This window comes from Chinchilla lanigera, unplaced genomic scaffold, assembly GCF_000276665.1.
Source record: "Chinchilla lanigera isolate Chin_1 unplaced genomic scaffold, ChiLan1.0 scaffold00031, whole genome shotgun sequence".
NCBI classification, from domain to species: Eukaryota; Metazoa; Chordata; class Mammalia; order Rodentia; family Chinchillidae; genus Chinchilla; species Chinchilla lanigera.
The window spans coordinates 13,134,036-13,156,011 of record NW_004955432.1 but is presented as its reverse complement, the minus strand read 5'-3'; the positions used below and the strand labels follow the sequence as shown (position 1 = coordinate 13,156,011).

Genomic DNA, 21,976 nt, shown 5'->3' with positions numbered 1-21,976 from the left:
GGTGGACGGGCGGGCCGGGCAGCCCGGTCCCTTCCGCGGCGCTTCCGCCCGGCCGCCCCCGCCTCGTTCCGGCCCGCACGCCTGCTCCCCTAACTTCCGGTCGGCGCGCGGCTGCCTTTGCCTGAAGCCGTTCCGGGATTAAGCTCGCCCTCCCGTGCCGGAGCTGCCTCCTCCTGCGGCGTGACAAAGTGGAGCGCGGGTCACGTGTTGGGGTCCCAGTGCACGCTTTTGCCCTGGTGTTTCTCGCCATTTTTAGCGTCTTCAAACGAACGAAGTTTAGGGTTTGGAAGACCCTAAACTTTCCACCTTTTCACTGACGTTAACAAGGGGAGACTTTAATTTTCTTACTGTAGATAATCGCATGTAGCATCGGCTGCCCTGTGCTCAGAAATTGAAGTGATTTGCGTCAGTTGACATAGTCCATTTTGCACAGATGCAGAGAGCAGATACTGGTTTTGCCGTTTTTCAGATAAGCCGAAGCTTGGAGCAATTCAGAAACAGGCTTGGTGGTCTCCTGTCTTCTTGAATTGATGAAACTGCAATCGGCACACCTGGCCTGATGGACGCCAACGCTCTGCATTATTTCTGCATTAGCTGCATTAGTTCTGCTGGTTAGATTGCCTTAGTCAGTTAGGTTTTTAGAATTGACTGCTTTCCTAGTTAATTGTTTTCAGTAGGACTCCTGATATGTTCCTTGCAAGAGAATAGGGTTACTATTGGGTAGTCTATAAAGGTAATGGGAAGAGTGGCGTCAATTAACACTGCACTGAAATTGCGCTAAGTTGTATAGCCCACCATGATTACATTATGCCTAAAATCATATAGCTGGAGCATTTGTTCCCTTTTTTTTTATAGTGTACCCAGTTCTTTTCAGTGGAAGACAACATTAGCATGTGTAATACCCAGCACTTAAGCTCAAAACACATTTTTGAGTGTGAAATTCATAATATTAGTCTTTTTTTAAAGCTGTTCAGTCTTTTTATTCAGCCTCACTTTCAAGACGGGGCGTAATCCTCTAACGTGGAGCTATGTGGTGGAAAATTGGCTTGTAGAAAGATTATATTCTTATGCTCAAACTACGTATTTCAGATAGCATTTATATATTGTATAAGACATGTTAGGCATTTAATTTACATTATATAGTCTAATTAACATCACCACTCTGAGGAAACAGGCTCAGAGATTTTAAAAAACGAGTTCACCATAACTTGTTAGATCAGAAAGGTCTTTCTGAGTCCAGATCCAGACTTTACTTGCATTTAACAAAGTGGTTGATGTGTGATAGTTGGTCAATAAAATCTTACTGAATGAATCAATCTGCATTTAAAATAAGTAGTTTTGAACTGACTGCGTACAAACGATCTATATAGATAACTGTCTACGTGATAATATATTTGATTTTGTACAGCAGTTTTCATCTTTTGTAGTGTATGTAGTGTCCTCATTATAACTTTTATGTTTTAAGCAGTAATTTGCTCTAAAGTTATTAGTGGCTGGAGAGACAGCTCAGCATAACACACTTGCCTGGCAAATGTAAGGTCCTGAGTTTGATTTCTGATACCAAAAGAAAGTTATTAGTTACATAGTGAAAAAAATTGTCATTAATGCCTGTAATCCCAGCACTAGGGAGGCTGAGGCAGGAGGATTGTTGAGAATTTGAGACCAGCCTGGGTTACAAAGTGAGCTCAAGGCCAACCTGGACTACATGTATAGCAAGACCTTGTCTCAAAAAGACAAAAAAAAAAAAAATTCTCATTGCAGTTAAAATGAAAAATGAAGTTTTTTTTTTTTTTCTTTTTTTTAAACACAAAGGACTTACAACAGACTGCGTTTGTTAGCATTGAGTAACTCACCATTTATTGATCTCCCGGAATGTTTTTTTTCTTCTTATAGACTATCTGGATGTGCAGAACCCAATTATTTAAGAAACTTTCCATTTAGAGTGAGAATTAACAGTTGAAGTGCCTTTATTTTGTTTAGATTTCTCTGTGTTTTCTGCTTTTCACTGCATAGGTTTTCCTTAATTTGAATTAGAGTTTGCTGGATACAGAATTAGCTATTTGGGTAAAACCACTAAATATTTACTAGTGAAAACTTCTTCAAACAACTGTTTATCTGCTTTGACACACATTTTCTTTCGTATCTCAGTCAAGTCATGGTTTAGAGTGTCTGTTTCTGCTCGAAGGTGTGATTCATGGCTCAACAGTCTTGGCCTTGCTTGGGAGCCTGTTAGAACCACAGTATCCTATTTCTCAGCTTAGATCTGCTGAATGAGTCTGGTTGGAATTTACCAAGATCCCTGAGGTTTATATTCACAGTTAGAGTTGGAAAGCACAGGACCCGGGATACAACTTAGCGGCACCTGCCTGGCAAGCACAAGCTCCTGAGTTCGATTCCCCATACCCCCCCCCCCAAAAAAAATCCTTAACAAAAGAGTTGCAAAGCACAACTTTAAAACAGTGGCCAGTTTAGAATCTTTGAATTTTTAGTTAATGCTCTGATTTCCTTTCAAATTCCTTCCCTTTGGAAACATTCTTTTTCTTGTGATTGTTTTTATGGTAAATATACCATTGACAAACAAACAGAACAAATTAAAAGTGCTTGGGGCTGGGGATTTAGCTCAGCGGCAAAGCGCCTGCCTGGCAAGTGCAAGGTCGTGAGTTCGGTTCCCGGTACCGGAGAAAAACAAAAACAAACAAACAACAAAAAAAGTGCTTTTATTAAGCCAATCTCATTATTTTTGCATTCCATAGGAGTCTTTAAAATTTTGAGAGGTTTTCTTAAGTCTCAGGGTGCCTAAAGAAAGGATGCTGCCCACACCCTGGATAACTTGCAGTGTAGAGCCTATCCTGAAAGACATTGAAATTGTGTATTAATGGTTTGACTAATAGAGTGTCCATCTTTCGCGGGTATTGTTGCTATATCTCATCCAAGGTGAGAACCTATTACGTAGGATGTCAACTTAGTGACTTTAAGGAAAGGGAGTTTTTACTTTAAAAAAGAAACTAACATGTTTTCATGAGGGCATCGTTGTTTTACGTGACTAGCTTTGCTTTAGTGTGAAGTATAACATCTGGAATGAGTTCCTGAAGGTACAAAGGAACAAATCCTGCTTTTATCCTCTCTCCCCCCATTATTTAGTCTGAATCTGTTATATTGGTAATTCCTCACAGTTACAACTGTTTAAAAATCATGTTTAAGATTTTTAATTCTCCAAATTCTTGACTAGACTGAGAGAGCAGCTTTTATTAGGAAGACATTCAAAGTCCTCAGCATGACTGATTTTGATAATATTTTTGGAGGCTTTGACATGGTTGAATTTTAGACCCGGAGAGCAGCTTGGTCTGGAGATTTTATTTTTTGTTCATACACATTTCAGTTCATGCTATTAGAGTGGTGTCCACATCTGAGGTACTTCATAATTTTATTTGATACTTTGAGTACTTTTTCATATCAGATATTGAAAGGATTTTGTTTCTTTTCTTTGACAGACATGAGTGAGAGTAAAGGTGAGAAGAAAACAAGTGGTTCTTTAGATTCTTCTTCCTGTGCCAGAGTTAAGAGGTTTTGTTTGCTTTGCTTTTTTAGAATATTTAGATTGAAATTGAGTTTCCCTATGGGAGCAGTAGTATTTCCAAGAGAGTGCTATTATACTAAATATTCTGTAAGTTTTGTATAACCAATGAAACTGCTGAATACTCTGAAGAAATCAGAAGCAGAATAGTGCCCACCTCTCCATCTCACACCACCTTGAGAAATTCCTAGGTAAGACACTGTTATTGTTGGGAATCTCTTTTGAGGCAGACCATGGGCTGATGATCCTCTAATGCTACCAGTGTTCTGGAAAAACTGAGGCACTGGTACCTATGCTTAATAAAGTAGGATGTTTTATAGTAATCTAAACACTAGAGAAGTGTTTTGGGGATATTACATACAGTCGACCGATGAGAGTGGGGAAAAAACTGCCAGCATTTAGTGGGTAGAAGCCAAGGACTTTAAATGTGCACTATTCTTAGTTCTGCATATGAAAGAATTGTCCTGGGAAGAGTGCCATTGAGCAGTATTTACATGAATATTACATACTAACTGGTGGAGTAAATTAGTAGCAGAAGGATTCTTTTTTGTTTGTTTTTGTTTTTGTTTTTCTTCCAGTACCAGGAATTGAACTCATGACCTTGCACTTGCCAGGCAGGCGCTGTGCCGCTGAGCTAAATCCCCAGCCCCTAGAAGCATTCTGTAGAATTTTAAATGCATAAGGTAGACAGAACCAATATTGACTTTTTCAGTACTGGGCTAGTCAGTTTACCTGGTGCCAAAGATGGCTTTGCTGTTTGATATTATTAAGTGTAATATAATGGATATATAAATGATATCAAACATATAATAAAGCAAGCAATGGAAAACGTGTCATAACACCTGTAAAGAAAAAATATAATGAATGGCTGAGTAGCTATTAAATGTCCATTGCTGGTAATTCTATGCAAGAAGAATTTTTTTTTTTTACTCCAGGATTGAGTAAACATAAATATAGGGTCAGACCTATGTTTATTTTATTTATTTATTTATTTTTTGGTTTTTCTCTGGTATCGGGAACCGAACTCACGACCTTGCGCTTGCCAGGCAGGCGCTTTGCCGCTGAGCTAAATCCCCAACCCCAGACCTATGTTTAAATTTACCTTTCCTAAATTTATGTCAACTCATGCTAATTACTTCTTTAAAAGTATATCGGCTATTTGTACAAGTAACAGCTGAAAGTGTTACATATGGAAGAATATATATTGGCAAAAATCATCTTCCTACTTTCCCTCCCCAGAATTTTTCCACTGTTATCCTTCCCTCACCATATTCTTCCAAATTTATGTATGAATTGTGCTTGTTTGCATGTATCCTTTAAAGGTACAGAAGAGCATACTGTACATAGTGTTCTCCTCCTTTTTATTTAATGTATCTTAGACCTGGTTTTGCATAAATATAAAAACCTACCATGTGTTTTATTGTATACTGTACATGTTAAATAATCTAACTTGTCCCACAGTGGTAAGTATGTGAGGAATACTTTGTTCTTTTGTTTGTTTTCATACTATAGACACTGCAGTGATTTTCTTAAATCTTTTAATGTATGTTTTTGTCTTTACTTATAAGGTAAACTCTTACAGAGGTCATTGCCAGATCAAATTAGCAGATTTATTTTTATTTCTTTTAGAATACACTTACTTTGAAGTAATTTCACAATCACAGAATAGTTACATTTTTCTCAGAACCATTTGAGGGCAGATTGCCAACCTGATGGCAGTAGCCCATGAATACTTTATTATGCATTTCTGGGAAACGAAGGTAAAACAACAATACAACGAGCAAAATCAGGAAAGGAACACAGTGACACATTACTGTCATCTAGTTCACATATTCCTTTCCGGTTTCTCCGATTGTCCAACAGTGTCTTGATTCGGAATCCTGGCTTACTCATTTGTCATCTCTCTTTAGTCCTGTAGTTTAGGGCACTTGCTCAGTTTGTTTTGGACTCCTGTAATGTTGACATTTTGAAGATTACAGACCAATTAGAGGTTTGTCACCTTGAGTTTGTCTTATGTTTTCACATGATTGGATTCAGGTTCTGCATCTTGGCAGGAATCTTATAGTCATGGGTCTGTGTTCTCACTGCATCCTGTGTCAGCTTAAACATATTCTCCTTTGTTCTGTTACAGATTTTCTCTTTAATCAGTTTATCAAGATGGTGTCTGTCAGCATCTCCAAATTGCCTTCTCCGTTGTTAGGTTAGTCATTTTCCCTTTAGTGAGTATTTTATGGAGAGGTACTTTGAAACCATGTATATGTAGTATTCTAATCGTCATCACACTTTCAGTTTATTCATTTATTTGTATCAGTGTGCACTCACGGATTCTGATTCAGTAGGTTATAATTTGTTACTGTTTGATTCTCAGATTATCTCCTATTTTTACATGGGAAATACCTTCACGCTGTCTTCTTGCCTTTTTGGCATTCCCTCATCTTTCTTTGTGTATTTCCTAATGTTCTGATACAAGTGATGTTTTACTTTTCCTTTTCAGCCTTAGAATCACCCATTTCTCCAAAGCAATTGCTTTTTTAGTGGAGAACGGTATTTAGAAGGCGGGATCTTGACCCATTAGGCTTGTTCCTTTCGGAATATGCAGACTCCTAAGTAGAATGAGCTAGAGATTACATAGGTGTATGTTTACGTATAAAACCATGAGTTCAGGGGCTGGGGATTTAGCTCAGCGGCACAGCACCTGCCTGGCAAGTGCAAGGTCATGAGTTCGATTCCCAGTACCGGAAAAACAAACAATCAAACACACAAAAAACCATGAGTTCACACCAGTATATCCAGCTGCAGTTCAGCACCACAAGGTTTACTCTGTTTTTTCTCTTTTCACATTTATGATTCTCCATTAATGAGAAACCTGCTACAATTATCTTAAATTTTGTCTGTTCATTTTCTCCTTTGTCCAGTCCTTGCCACCCCCTCCCATGAGAGGTCTTTCTCATCTCATTTGAGCTAAGCATTCTATGCGAGGCCACCCTTTATTCCTTATTCGTTTTAGTGTAGATGACTTTTCCATCCTGGCCAGGCTCTGACACACCAACCACACCATGCTGTCCCTCTGTAGCAATGCTGTCTTTGATCAGCTTGGGCTCTGACACTTCATCTGGGACCAGGTGCATTTTAAATTTTGATGTATGTTCTCAAATTGTCTTTGAGAGAGGTTACACGAACTTACATTTCCTTTATACAGTTAATCTTTTCTCTGATGAACTTGCTTATACCAGATACTAAATATTTTAGTTATTGCCAACCTGGTTTATGAAATAAAATCTTTTAATTTTGATTGATTGTTTTTTAAAGATTCATCGTTTTCCACAAATTACCTTCTCAATCTTCAGTTTCTTTACCTCTGCTTTGTAGATAATAATGTTTATTTGAGTCATGAAAGGGTTATATGATTGTGTTGGTCTGTTTAGGGTACTATAACAAAATGTTTTCAACCGGATGGTTTAAACAACGGAAATGTATTTCCTAAGCCAGTCTGGAGGGTGAGAAGGCAAAGGTAAAGGTATTGGCATGTTCAATTTCTGTTGAGGGCTCTCTTCCTCCCTTTCAGGAGGCTAGTTTCTTGCTGTGTCCTCTTGGGGTAAGTGAGAAAATAAGCTCTCTGGTAACTCTTTCTATAAGAGTACTAATCCTTCCATGAGACTCCACCCTCATCACCTCATCCAGCCCTAATTACCTCCTCAAAGACTTCATCTCCAGACGGAGTCATACAATCAATTGCAGATGAGAGCTTCAACGTAGGAAATTTGGGGTGATACAAAACCTTAGTCCACAACTATGATATATAAATTGCTTAAATTGTATCTAATAAATTTTTTTATTTTCTCTCCCCTAACGTTCTTAGGGGTTTGGAGTTTAAATACTATTTAGATAATATTTTAGATAATGGATAAAATGTAGAATTTTAACTATTTGTAGCACATATTTCAGTTACTGATTTTGGGTGTTTACCAAATTAAGTTTGTTGATTTCGTTGGTTAATTGATTGGTTTTCTTGTATTAAAACCTTTTTAAAAAAATGATTGCCATCAAACATTTTCCCTGGGGTGTTCTATGCAGTAATGTGGTTATTGAGATAAAGTTTAAACACACTTTAAACATGAAAACATAGTGTATATAAAGACACATTGTTTAGGGATGCATACAGATCAGAATGAGAAACTCCTAAATCTAGATTCTGATGCTTAGGAAGGGGTAGTGAGAGTTATTAAACAGTGAAAAAATTCTTTGAAAAACAGCTGTTTTGTGGTTCTATAGGATGAGCAAGCAATAAGTTACAATTTAAATAATATGTAATAGTACTACTTGATTGTTAAACATTGCTCATTGAAAGATTTAATAAACTGTAAAATAAAAATTATGGGAACTATATACTCCTGTTCTGAAGTATTTAAAATTCACCGAGTACTGTATCTTTCCAGTTGTGTTACTGCCTTTATTTTGGAACATCTTTCTTTGGAACATCTTGCCTCCCTCAACCTTCAGGGTTTAACATATAATAATAGAATTTACATGTGTTGTAACTTATTTATATATATTGTACCATATGTGTACGATATGAAGGATTTGTAACTGTTGGAAATAACCGTTTTGGAGTATTAAGCTCTTAATAATTAAACTTTACATAAAAAGTTCAATATGTAAACTCAGTAATATATTTAGAGTTTCCCTCTAAAATAGAAGAGCGATTCTAATTTGGTAGTATAGTATTAATTTTCTTAGCATTCTTACTAAATAACTTAAAATGCCAAATAAGTTGTAACATAGTAAAGTTATTTCTCAGATTCCTCATCTGTGGTAATTTCAAGAATGATGTGGTATTAACACAGATCATCTTATTCCTAGGGGTAAATATATTAGAATTAAAAAGTATAAGATGACTAATAAAGAATTCGCTCTAGCATTTGTGTCTTTGTATAATCTTAGTGATAGCATGATTATGAAGTACTGTATGTATAATAATACCAAAGAGGTGTGGAACTATTGTCATGAATGGTTTTGCATGTGCCCTCCCTAAAACCTTGCCCACAGAATTGTTTTTCCTCCTTTATTAGTAAATTATTTTCTCAGAATTTTATTTACATTATTCCTTTCCTTTTCCTACTATTTAAAAGAGGTGTTTGGGAAAGGAGAAAAAAATGCTTTATCCTTATATCAAAAAGGTCATCAGTATTAAACTTAATAAAATAAAAGTTGTGTGACTCCTAAAAAGGAAGACACTGTTAAAACCTTCTGTATTGTGTTCAGAATTTTGACTTTTTCAAATTAAGACCTGGTATTCCATAGTGTAAGTTATTAGCTCAGTTATATTTCTTGCTGGTAATTCTCTGAGGCATTTGGCTACAGAAGAGCAAGTGCTGTGTGGTTTTCTTTTCCTCTCATGAAGTTAAAAGAACTGAAGTTAGCATGAAGGTATTTGAGCGACATCAAATAACAAACAAAATGGAAACAAAAATGGGAATCAGCTTTTTAAATCAAATCATAATTAGATTTAAAAGTTCTGGGGGCTCTGTAATTTTACTGTTCCTGAAAAATAGGCCATTGCTCTAAAACACAGGACTGTACAGTGTGTTTCAAAGACTTAGAAGGTTAGCAGAAGAGTGTCAAACACTCATCATTTCATATTTCTAACTTGCATCTTTTGATAAATCTTCCTTTTTAGTGATCAGTGTGGAAAGAAACTACCCAGTTAAATTTAGGAAGGTGTTTAGTTGGAAGGACATCAGGCCGATTGGAGACTTGATGTCTTAGAACTTTAAAACATTTAAATATCTGTAAAGCAGATAAGTAATTTGACACTTCTGATTTCCAGGCTCAACCAAATAGCATATGTAAAGTCTGGGGATTGAGACTGGGGAATAATGGTAGAAAAAAATCCATGAAATATTTTCTCATAAGGAAGTCTTCACTTCATCTGCTTTATGATAGCAGTAATGGTGTTGGTTTCCAAGCAAAGAAAGGCATGATTGACTCTAAGGCTTACAAAAATCAGTACATTTTGTTTATATTTTGGTATTGGTAATTAAGCCCAGGGCCCTGCATATTCTAGGCAGGCACTCTACCGCTGAACTCTTACTTCAGCCTTTTTTATTTTATTTTGGGATGAGGTTTCCCTGAGTTGCCCAGGTTCGCCTTCAATCTGGCAGTCTTTCTAGCTCAGCCACCAGAGTACCTGAGATGACAGTTACGCACCACTACACCTGGCTTATAATATATTTTGTATACAGGAAGGCTTTCGTGTTATTAAAACTAAAAATAGCCCTAACTGTCCAGGAAGATTATTAGATAGTTGCAGAGCTATAGGTTATAGTAAGACTGAAGGGAACATGGAGGAATAGGATGAATAGTGGCAGAGTGTTAACTTGTTATAAAAGGAAGTAAATGCAGTTGTTGCATTATGGGTTTGGCATTCAAGAAGCTGGATTTTTATAAATGATAAATTTGACATTATTTGAAGTACTTTATTCATTTTAAAAGATCAAAACCGTCTCATTGATTTCTGGTGATTTAACACCTTACTGTCTGAAATGCAGGTCGTTTTTAACTTAAAATTTGGTTTTAGGCTGCCCCTCCAACCACCTTTACGTAGTGTTGGTCTCTTACATACTTAGTAAGGGAACAGAAGAAAGACTGCAGTCCATGGAGGGAATAATCTCCAAGGTGGATGTAATGGTAGTAAGAATAGGAAGGGGGTAGCTCTCTAGACGCTTGGGAGTTGAAATGGAAAAGACACGATGATGATGACTGAATGAGTAAGTTAAGATGCCTCCCAAGTTTTAGTGTTTCTTTTCTCGGACAGGTAAAATTGACCTTCTGTTCTTAAATCATAGTGATGATATGTATCCTGTTTTGAACAAATGAAGTATATAATGTAACTGAGATATTATCATTCCCATATTATAAGCCATTATTGAGTAGCTTTAAGTCTACATGTAATGAAGAAAGATTAAATCACACCTTTTGTTATTTATTTTTCTTCTTAGGTTGAAGTGTTCTTAGACATGTTTTATAATAGGTGACTATTAAGATGAAGTAATGGCTAGAAAATACTGAAGAGAGTATGGAATTCGTAATGACTGGTTTTTGGGTACAGAAGAAGGGAGTCAAAAATGTACAAGATACTTTTTTATTACTACATTTGCGTAGTACATAATGTTTGTATTGCTTGTGGGGAGTTGGTGTATATACATAATACAGCTTTTTGTTTGTTTTCTGAGACAGAGCCTCATTAGGTAGTTCAGGCTGGCCTGAGCTGACCAAGTAGCGCAAGCTGGCTTTGAAGTTGCAGCAGTGCTCTTGCCTCAGTCTCCAGAGTGCTGGGATTACAGGCATGTGCCACTATACCCGACTGTAATACATTTTAATTCCTTGTGTCACCCTCTTTCCCCTCCCCACTTCACCTATCTCTTGATCCCCTTTTTTTTGTTTGTTTTTTGTCCCCCCCCCCCAACCCCCGTACTGGGAATCGAACTCATGACCTTGCGCTTGCCAGGCAGGCACTGTGCCGCTGAACTAAATCCCCAGCGCCTCTTGATCCCCTTTTTAAAAAATTTTGCATATGTTTGCAGTACAAGATCTTAGTATGATTGTGTATGCCAATGTACTATTTGTAATTTAGGGTTGCAAAGATAAATAAGAGTTGGCGTTCCTGAGTTTCTCAGACACGGTGAGCATAGATACAGAAAGTGATAATTATGATTATACAAAATGCCAATGTTGTGATAAAGATACACACAAAACTTCTAGAGGAGATGACTTTCAGGCTGATTTTTAAAAAAATGTATTCCTGTATTTAACTCCATAGAAAAGAGGACTACAGGCACCTAGATTTATAAATTGTTAACACTGTCATATTTGCTCATATATAATGATACGAGTATCAAATACATATGAGAACAATTTATAAGTAAGCTATTAATAAATGACACTTGATTAAAATATTTTAGCCTATGTGCCTTCTTTAGACCAGTCTCCTCTAAAATTATTTCACAATCATGCCTAAGAAAATTAACATAAAGTCGTTAATATCTAAGATGCAGTCCATAGTCAGATTTTACCAGTTGTTTCAGAGAAACAACTCTCACTTTTTCCCTAGTCCTGTGTCTTTAATTTGCTTATGTGTCATATTTGGCTGTTGTATCACTTTTGTCCTTTTAATCTAACGGTTGCCATTCATTTTTGCTGTTTGGTTTTCATGACATTGACCTACTTATGTGAAGAGTTCAGTTGGAGAAAGTTTTACCCTCTGGATTTATTTGATAGTTTCCTTAGGATTAGATTCAGTATCAGCTTCATTAACAAGAGTATTACATAATTGTATCCCTTCAAGAAACACATCAAGCTGTCCTAAATTACGGTGATGCTAGTAAATTCGTTTACTGGATTAAGATGGTGACCTCTGTATTTCTCCATCTCCCCCTTTGTAATGAGTCTATCTTGTTAACCAACCATTTTTGCGTGACTTTAATGCCTCTGAGTGATTTATTTTCGCAGCAAATCTGTCTCCACAGCAGCAGTCTCTCTTAAACTTTAAAGTTCTACATATAACTGCCTACTAGGTCCAAACTCCATGCCACCACAATTTAACTCACTATCTTCATTTACTCCTATGCTCTCTTAGCCTAAGGAAAATCACAAAAGCAGTCAGCGAGTCTCACCAAGTGATCTTTGCCTTTGTTGCACTGAGGGCTTGCAAAATGGTGATTTTCTGTCATTCTTTTCATATTTACATAGCTGAAAACTCTAAAAAGGAAGGCTATTCCTGTTTCCTCTGTCAAGTATTTGTATGCGTTTTTAAAAATTCATTATTGTTTCTTTATGCCAGCTTCTGAATTTTTGTCGGTTTAGTGCCTAGGAAGTTCCATGGCCCAGGTTAGAAATTAACCATTTCTCTTGGAGCCATGATTCCTCTTAATGGAGAAACGAATGAATAATTGAACCAAATTCAAGATAAGTAGAAGTCAAACCAATTAATAGGTTCAAACGATAGCACAGAGAAGGATGAGGAGCAGGGTGAAATGTGTGATGAGTATAAAATCTTAACCAATTGTAAAATATGAAACAAAGTTAAGGAGCTGAGTAAACAATGATTTTGTAGGTCATTCTTTATTGCAATTTTAACATGGGGGAATGTGTACGAGAGAGTAATTCAAGCCATGTGGCCAACAGTGGATTTGAATATTAAATAACAATGATTGTGAAACAGATACATTATGTGGTATAATATTTCTGTGTGTGTGTGTGAGAAAATGTAAAGCTGTGTCAAAACTGTAGCAAGTGGGTTAACCTAACGAGAACAATATATGCATACTCTTTTGTAGTTAGTGGATGTATTTAGAATGAAAGGAGTACATAGTGAAGTTACCCTGGAGCCTACATTTTTGTCAGGATCGAGAGAAGAGAAGCAGAACCTGTTAAAGGAATATTATTTCGTGTAGGTGAGAAAGAATAATGTGATGGTCTGATCTAGAGCAGAAGTAATAGGGGGAGAGAAACAGATGGACTTGAGAATGACTGGGGATGAAAGCGACAGGACTGGGTCATGGATAGAGAAAGAAATTTGTGATGACTCACCTGGCACTTGGTGAGACTCGCTGACTGCTTTTGTGATTTTCCTTAGGCTAAGAGAGCATAGGAGTAAATGAAGATAGTGAGTTAAATTGTGGTGGCATGGAGTTTGGACCTAGTAGGCAGTTATATGTAGAACTTTAAAGTTTAAGAGAGACTGCTGCTGTGGAGACAGATTTGCTGCGAAAATAAATCACTCAGAGGCACTGAAGGAGAACAGGGACCATGGGTGAATTCCTGGTTTAGACATTCAGTTAGAAAGAATTAGTATTCAAGAACACGTGGGAAAAAAATGCATGGGAGCAATCTGTGTTTCATTTTGTTATGTCCCTTGGTTTCTGAAATAGAAGTAATAACTAGAGATGTGGTTGTAGGAAAACCAACTTGTTGATATGTAGTTCCTTTCTAGTTGTATATCTAATGCGCTTAGTGTTGCATTCTCAATAAATATTCCTTATTCCAGTAGTAGAATGCCTGATGATACTAGTTTACATATATTGTCTTTTTTTATTTTAAAGAGAAATAAAATTTCAAAACAAGATAATAGGAGGGTGACAGTGGTTAATACATTGTGTAGTTATCTTTAGTTAGAGTACAAGATGTAGGCATTTAATTGTCCAACCAATATTAGCACAAACCTTTCTTTAGAATGAAGTAGGAGAAATTAGTAGTATAGCTATCTTAACTATCCCCCCCGCACCCCGGTACTGGGAATCAAACTCAGGACCTCGTGCTTGCCAGGCAGGCGCTGTGCTGCTGAACTAAATGCCTCCTTAACTCTCTTGTATGTGTATTTTTTTCTTTTCCCTTCCTTCTTTCATCCGTTCTCCCATCCCAGTTTCTCTTTCCTTTTAAACAGTTTCTTCCCATTTTACAATATCTGTTGTACATTTTGGATCTTATTTACTCTTTCACCTCCTGACACCAGGGAGACAATACTATGTTGGCACATGTGCATCTGATTTATTTCACTTATGAGTATGGTCTTGAGCTACATCCATTTACCTATGAAAGTCTCAAGTTTATACTTATTTATGTCTGAGTAGTACTCCACTGTGTAAAAAGACCACATCTTTTTTATCCCGTCTTTGATTCATGGGCATTTGGATTGTTTCCAAGATTTAGCTGTTAAAGATTGTGTTGCTATAAACGTGGGTGCACATATATTACTGTAGTGTGATGTTTTAAATTCTTCTCAGAAGATACCCAGAAGGGAAATAACTGGGTTGAATGGGATCTCTAATCCCTAGTTTTTTAAGAATCTGCACACTGATTTCCATAATGGTTGCACTAGTCTGCACTCCCATCGACAGTGGAGAAGGGTTCCTTTTTTCCCACAGACCCTCCAGCATTTGTTATTAGTTGCTTTCTTAATGATAGCTGTTCTTTCTGGAATGAAATGGAATCTCAGTGTTGTTTTAATTTGCATCTCTTGAATGACTAAACATTTTTTCATGTATTTATTTGGTATTTGTATTTCTTCACCTGAGAAGTGTGTATTTTTGGGTTGGGTGTTTGAATTTGGAGGGTCTGAGTTTTTTCAGTTCTGTATGTGTTCTAGATACAAGTCCTTTGTCTGAGGGACAGTTGGCTAAATTTTTTTTCCCCGCTCTGTAGGTTGTCTTTTCATTCTGTTGGTGATTTCTTTTGATGTACAAAAGCTTTTTAATAAAGCTCAGTTGTTCATTCTTTGAAGTGTTTCTAATGCAGTTTGGGTTTTGTTCATGAACTTTCTGCCTATATGTATGTCTTCAAGGTTTCTACCTACTTTCTCTTCCAGTAGGTTTCATGTTTCTGTTTTAATATTTAGATCTTTGATTCACTTTTACTTTACTGTAATGCATGATGATAGACATGGGTTCCATTTTAATCTTTGGCATGTGCACAGCCAGCTTTTCCAGCAGCATTTGTTAAGGAGGCTGTCTTTGTTACAGTGAATGTGTTTGGCACCTCTGTCAAAGATAAGATGGCTGAGTATGTCTGGAGTTGTTTCTGTATCTTCTGATCTGTTCCATTGATCTTTGGGTCTGTTTTGTTTTGTTTTGCCAATCCCACACTGTTTTTATCACAGTAGCTTTATAGTATAATTTCAAGTCAGGGATTATGATGCCCCCTGCCTTGCCTTTGTTGCCCAGAATTGCCTGTGCTATTTAGGTCTCTTCTGGTTCTAAATGAATTGTAGGATTTTTTTTTTTTCTTAATTCTGTGTGATACACTTTTGGAATTTTGATCCGAATTGCATTAAATCTATGTAACAATTTTGGAAAGTGTGGCCATTTGCACTATATTGGTTCTTCCTACTCAAGAGCAAGGGATATTGTTCCATTTTCTGATATCCTCTTCAGTCTCCTTTGTCAGAGTACTGTAGTTTTCAATGTAAAGGTCTCTTACATCCTTCATTAGATTGATAGCTATATATTTCATTTTTTTGGATGCTATTGTGAAAGGTGTTGTTTCCCTAATTTCTTTCTCAGTAAGCTTGTTATTTGTGTACAGCAAGGCTTTTTGAGCGTTGAGTTTGTATCCAGCTATGCTACTGAATTTGCCTATTAAATCTAGCAGTTTTTAGTGGAATTTTTGGGGTCTTCTATGTAGAGTATCATATCATCTGCAGATAATGATTAACTTCTTCCTTTTGTGTCATTATTCCTTTTATTTCTTTCTCTTGTCTAATTGCTGTGGCTAAAATTTCCAGGAGTATATTGAGTAAGAGTGTACATAATGTATTTTCTATTTTAAACAAAAGCTGAAATCTTATTCTAAATCTTCCCCCTACCCAAAAGAGATGGAAGCACAAAGAAAATTTAGAAAACTTAAAAACTACAACATTCTACCTTGTACTTACTTGTAGTTGTCCTCCCTGTCAGAATCTGAATTTTATATTGGTGTTAATAATCAAATACTAGTGATGGCTTATAATCATGTATGTGAGTTATTGTCCATTTTGTATTTTAGTAGTCCTCAACTCTGTACTGGTGCTTTATGGCGTTGCTGCTTTTCTGAAGGATTGTAAACTACGTAAAAATGAGCTCAAAGCAAAAAAACTCAATGAAGTAAATACCCTCCTCAAATCAAAAGTTTTCGTGGCAAAGAGAGTTTTTTATATTAATGTTTATTTTAGATTATCTGTAAATTCAAGAATTGGAGAGCAAGACAGCAAAGCTTGGGGATTTGAGAAGATGCTTTTCATGTGGATCTGGCATTAGCTGTTTGAATTGTGAGAGTGTCCAGTGGCAAACTTCCTGAAGTTTTTATGTTTGTAGAAATAATGTATGAGATGTATTTAGACATCTCTCTGTTTTTAGACTGGGCTGGTTTGGATGAAGATGAAGATGCCCATGTCTGGGAAGATAACTGGGATGATGACAATGTAGAGGATGACTTCTCCAATCAGTTAAGGTAAGCTTTAAGCCAGACTCTTATAGCTCAGTATTTGAAGTTTGGAATATTGTAACTTACATAAATAATTGATATCTTAAAAGATACTTAATCTTTGCAATATGTAAAGCAGAACGTTACCTTCATCTCCTGGGTTTCTGAACATGAATACTTTATGTAATTGCGTGTAACTTTTTTCTTACTAGTCTGACAAAGGTAGTTAAATAGAAGCATATTTACTGTTCTTTATATTTTAAATCTTTATTAGTTTGAATCTGTCATTGTTAATTTTCTACTAATATTGAATAAAAATAGTAGAGTATGGGGAACCCAAAAAATTGGTGATTCTTGAAGTGAAATTTAGATTAGGATTGTCAAGGTATACTTTTTCATATTCATACAGAAATCTGCCTACTTTTATTTACTTACTGAGGTAAAATTAGTCCTTTTTAAGACTACAATTTAGGACATTCGGTACATTCACAATATTGTATAACCATCTCTGTTTAGTTCCAGTATTTTCAGTATCCCAAAAGAAAATACTGTGCTCATTAAGCAGCGACTACTGTATGCAGGTAACTTCCCCTGCCACCTAATCTGTTTTCTGGATTTGCTTGTTTGGGACTTTTTATATAAATTGACTCATAATATAAGTCTAGCTCCTTTCATTTAGCATAATATTTTCAAAGTTCATCTTTTTTGGGGGGGTGGTTCCCATTACCAAGAATGGAACTCACGACCTTGCGCTTGTCGGGCAGGCGCTGTGTCGCTGAGGTAAATCCCTAGCCCCTTTCAAAGTTCATCTTTGTGATAGCCTGTGATCAATATTTTATTCTTTTTTATGGCTCAGTAATAGTCCATTGTATGAATACGCCTTATTGTATTTATTAGAAGTAGAATTGTTGGGCTTAATGGTAACTATAGGTTCAACTTTTCGAAGAACTGCTAAAACTTTTCTACAGTGGCAGAAGAGTTTTACATTCATACCAGCAATGTGTAAAGGTTCTAGTTTTTCCACATATTTACCAAAATGTTTTTCAAAAAGTTGTAGCCATAAGTGGAAGGGTATGAAATGATACCTCTGTGTTTTTAAATTTTAATTTCCCTAATTGTCAACTTTTTCATGTACATTTGACCATTTGCATGTTTTCTTTGGAGAAATGTTTATTCAAGTCCTTGTCTTATTTAAAAATAGTGTTTTTTTTTATTGTTAAGTTGTGAGATGTCTACACATATTTTTGACACTGAAACTATCAGGTATATGATTTGCAAATATTTTCTTCTGTTAGGTTATCTTTTCATGTTACGGTCCTTTGCACAAAAGTTTTTAATTTTGAAAAAGCCTGGTTTATCTCTTTATTTGTGCTTTTGGTGTCATTTTTAATAATTCATTGCCAAATTCAAGATAATCAAGATTTGTTTCTATGTTTTCTTGTAAGTTTTATAGTTTTACTTCTTAAAGTTAGAACTTCAATCTGTTTTGCATTAATTTTTGTTTTGTTTTTTGTTTTTGTTTTTTTTTTTCTGGTACCGGGAATCAAACTCACGACCCTGCGCTTGCCAGGCAGACGCTGTGCCGCTGAGCTAAATCCCCAGCCCCCTGTTTTGCATTAATTTTTATAGATGATACGTGATAAAAATCTGACTCATTATTTTCCATGCGGCTAGCCAGTTATCCCAGCATTTGTTGAATAGATATTTCTTCCCCTCCCTGATCTTACTACGATTCAACCTGTATTTATCAGTCTTGATATATAAGTAGACTGCCACATGCTTTGCTCAAATCAAGCTACAGAAGACCTGTTGTTCAAAAGGGATGTGAGATAATATGTAATGAATTTTTAAAATTTAATTTCAATAGTGATACAGTAGTGCCTGCTGTGCACTACATTTTAAAAATTGGTTTAAAACACTTACATTCTAAAGACTTTAACTCAGGTTTTTTATTTTATCCTTTAATTGATTCTTCCTTGAGATGTAATTGTTTAAGGGCTTGAAACTTTAAGCTACTTTAGTATAGCTTGGTATTACTTCACCTCAGTTTTTAATTTGTGTTTTCTTTTACAAAGAACAAATAGCTGCTGAAAAGTAATACTTGCTTTTCTCTAAAATCTGTTAATGTTACACTATCTATACCAAGCATTGGATCCATCCTTTATCATGTTCTTTCACCAAAATGTAGCTCTTAAAAAGGTCTTTTTTATGAATCTCAGTTTACTCTGGGATCAAGTTAATTCCACATACAGTACATGTGCTTTGTTTTTGCATTGTGTTTTTTATTAATACTGTTTTAAAACTGAGCCACATCAGGGACCACCCTGCCACCTCTTTGTAAAATACACATCTCCTTTTTCTTCCTCGTTGGAATCATACTGTGCTACAGATTGCCAGACCTTCCAGTGCTGTTAAGTCCTGTTCTATATTTTTAATTATGGATGAGTTTTTTTTTCTTCTGATACCTTCTTGAAATTTTTAAAGTAATGCTAAATGAGGTTTTCTTCCCTTGCCAGTCAAGGGTCACTTTTCTCCAGAGGTTTTTTTTGTTGTTGTTTCTTTCACTCATTATGATAGCACCTTTCTCCTAAAAATTATTCAAGAGATTATTGATACTATTATTACTTTTATCAGTTCGCTTGTCGTAGTAAATGTATCAATAATTAAATGTCTGTGTACGATATTCTTTGTGGCTGTTTTTATAATACATTTTTAAGTGCTCTTTTTTTTTCTCTATTGTGTTCCTGCCTTTGGGCCCCCAGATTTTCGTATATGTATGAACTGTGATATACCCATTAGTGATAAAGTGTGTGCTTTTTATTTCTCTGTTTAAGCCATGCTTTTTATCTAAGGTTATTGAGGTTATCGCTAGTGCTGTTAAACAGAACTTATTGTAGTGATGGAAATGTTTTATAAGCTATACAGTATGAAGCCACTAGTCACATATGGATCTTGAGCACATGGAATGTGGCCAGAGTTTTCAAAATTTAAATAGTCACATAAAAATGATATGAGATGCATCCCTGCAATCCCAGCACTCTTGAGAGGCTGAGGCAGGAGGACCATAAGTATGAGCTCAGCCTGGGCATCTGAGTGATTTAAACCCTTGCCTTAAAAAACAAAATGACAGGGGTATAGCCCAGTGCAAAGGCTCTGGGTTCTGTCCCCAGGAACCGCCTCTTCCTAGCCCCTACAAAGCCATGTATAACTACCATTTTGAACAGCACAACCACTCAGACAGACCTGCGTTTAACTAACTGGTATTGATTAATAAGTTTCCTGCAAAGATGTTCATCTTGGTCTCTGTAGTATGTGCAGAGGCCCTTACTGTGGCGTCATGAGTCATAGTAAAGAACTTACTTTACTGTTTTCTGACATTGTTTGGTCCTCATCCCACCTAACTTTGGAAAGGCGGCTCATATTCTAGAGTCAAACCACCTTGGTTCCAACCCTAGGTCTACCTTTTACTTCGCTGCACCTTCCTTGAGCAAGTCATTCAGCCTTCCTGTGACTCACTTTTCTCACATATAAAATGCAAATAATTAGTACTTTACTCAGGGTTATTTTAAAGAATAATTAAATTAATATATATGAAATGTTTAGACTGTGGTTTATGTTGAACAGAAATTCTCAGCCTAACAGGCCACCCACTTGTCATTGTTTTTTTCCTCATTCAGTGTAATGACCTTGAACAAATAGAAATTCAGTACCGCCATCTGTGTCTCCCAGTAACTAAGAGCCATTCTGTCGTGGTGGTGTTCTCACCTGATAGCATTTGTTTTTCTGTATACAGGGTAGAAACCTAGATGCTTTTCCTGACACCGCATCTTACATAAAAACTCCAAGAAACCAGTACAGTTTGTGATCTAGCATGTCAGATACAGTCACAGTAATAGAGCTGCGAGCCTACTTGTTGCTATGAGTGCTTTTCTTATTTGCAAAAGGAATGCTGCTGCTTTGGTTTCAGATACTGTGCACTTACTGTCTGTGTTCTGTAATACCATTCCAGGTCTACCACATTTCTTCCCACTTGTCTTTTTTGGATTTTTTCACTCACTCTGTATTCATAATATTAGTATTTTTGTTTTGTACTTAGTGGCCTCAGTTTATTTTTCTTTCAGTTTAATATGCATTTAAATTCTAGCAAAGAACTTTTCATTTTCTCTAAGAATTTAGTTGACAGCACTTCATCTCCATTGTATTGACAATTTATAAATGGAATTGGTGGCCACCTCCCATCAGGAAGGTAAATAGCAAACCTGGAGGATAACAGAACTTTGCATTTAAATATTTATTAGGAACGGAACACGTGTATAGTGTTTGAAGAGTATTTGGAAAATAGCTGTGAATCCGACAAGTTTCTTCCACAAGTAGGTTAATAAGGAAATTAAGATAAAATTGATTCACGTTGTTTTTTTTGTATATATGTTTATTTTCGAAAATAAATCCATGTAGTAACATTTTAAGTTGATGCCCTAGGCTTAGGGATTTACAGTATGCCCCTGACTTACAAACATTCAGGTTGTGAACTTTCACAGGTACCAGTGGGCCTTGCTTTATGGACATTCTTAGTTGCAAAAAATTTAGAAGTAGCTCATGTGTCTGCCGGACATTATCGTAGTTGTGCTGCTGTGTGCTTACTGTACAGAGCCCAGGATGTCCGGAAGCAAGAGGAAAAACAGTGGTGATGTGGAGGGGACAGCTAGGATGTGCAAAGCAGTAACCATGGAAACCAAAGTGAGAATACAGTATAAGACTCACTCTGTTGGTGGACTTACCAATGAATCCAACTTACGAACGTTCTTCCAGAGTGGAACGCGTTTGTAAGTGGGGGAGTTGATATTTATAAATTGTACTATTTCTTAAAAACACATATTTTTTGACTTATCATAAAGAAATGCCTACTGACACTGTTCTTTGTGTTTTATTATAGAGCTGAACTAGAGAAACATGGTTACAAGATGGAGACGTCATAGCATCCAGAAGAAGTGTTGGAATACCCTCAATTTGAACTGTGTACTAAATTCTAGGACAAAGAGCCCAGGATAGAGTTAAAAATATGTTTATTTCATTATTTGCTTGGATTTTTTTGTAACAAAAAAATAAATGTTTTGGTTTAATCCTGGTTTGGTTCAGTCTTGATTGTTTGCTGCTTAATCCGTAATTTTATACTCATAATTTTCCAGAACCTCAGTGTAGTGAGACAGTAAATTCTGTATTATGATACTTTTTCCTTTTGGTAATGTTCAGTGAGGCTCAGGTTCAATGACCTGGGCTTAAAGTTCATCTCATTCCCAACTCAGGCTTTTGTTAAACCACATCTATTAAATATTAGTCCAATTCACGAAGTACTATTTTTATATCACATTAAACCTTAATGTAATCTGTATTTTCATAGCTTAGGCAGCATTTAGTGACATGTGTAAGGTGACCCTTCAAAACCTGTGT

The 21,976-nt window shown here is 36.2% G+C and overlaps 1 protein-coding gene across 2 annotated transcripts in view; it reads left to right on the top strand.

Moving 5' to 3' along the window:
• Positions 1 to 21,653, top strand: part of Shfm1 (split hand/foot malformation (ectrodactyly) type 1) — a 22,044-nt gene extending 391 nt beyond the window's left edge. Inside the window, exons 2-4 of one of the 2 annotated variants that reach the window (XM_005388071.2) lie at positions 16,462 to 16,555; positions 17,045 to 17,109; positions 21,462 to 21,653. In XM_005388071.2, coding sequence (XP_005388128.1) covers positions 16,462 to 16,555; positions 17,045 to 17,109; positions 21,462 to 21,472 — 170 coding nt within the window. In that variant the 3' untranslated portion in view covers positions 21,473 to 21,653. The remainder of the gene's footprint in view (positions 1 to 16,461; positions 16,556 to 17,044; positions 17,110 to 21,461) is intronic. The other variant, XM_005388072.2, reaches the window with a different exon arrangement.
• Positions 21,654 to 21,976: the final 323 nt, after the last annotated feature.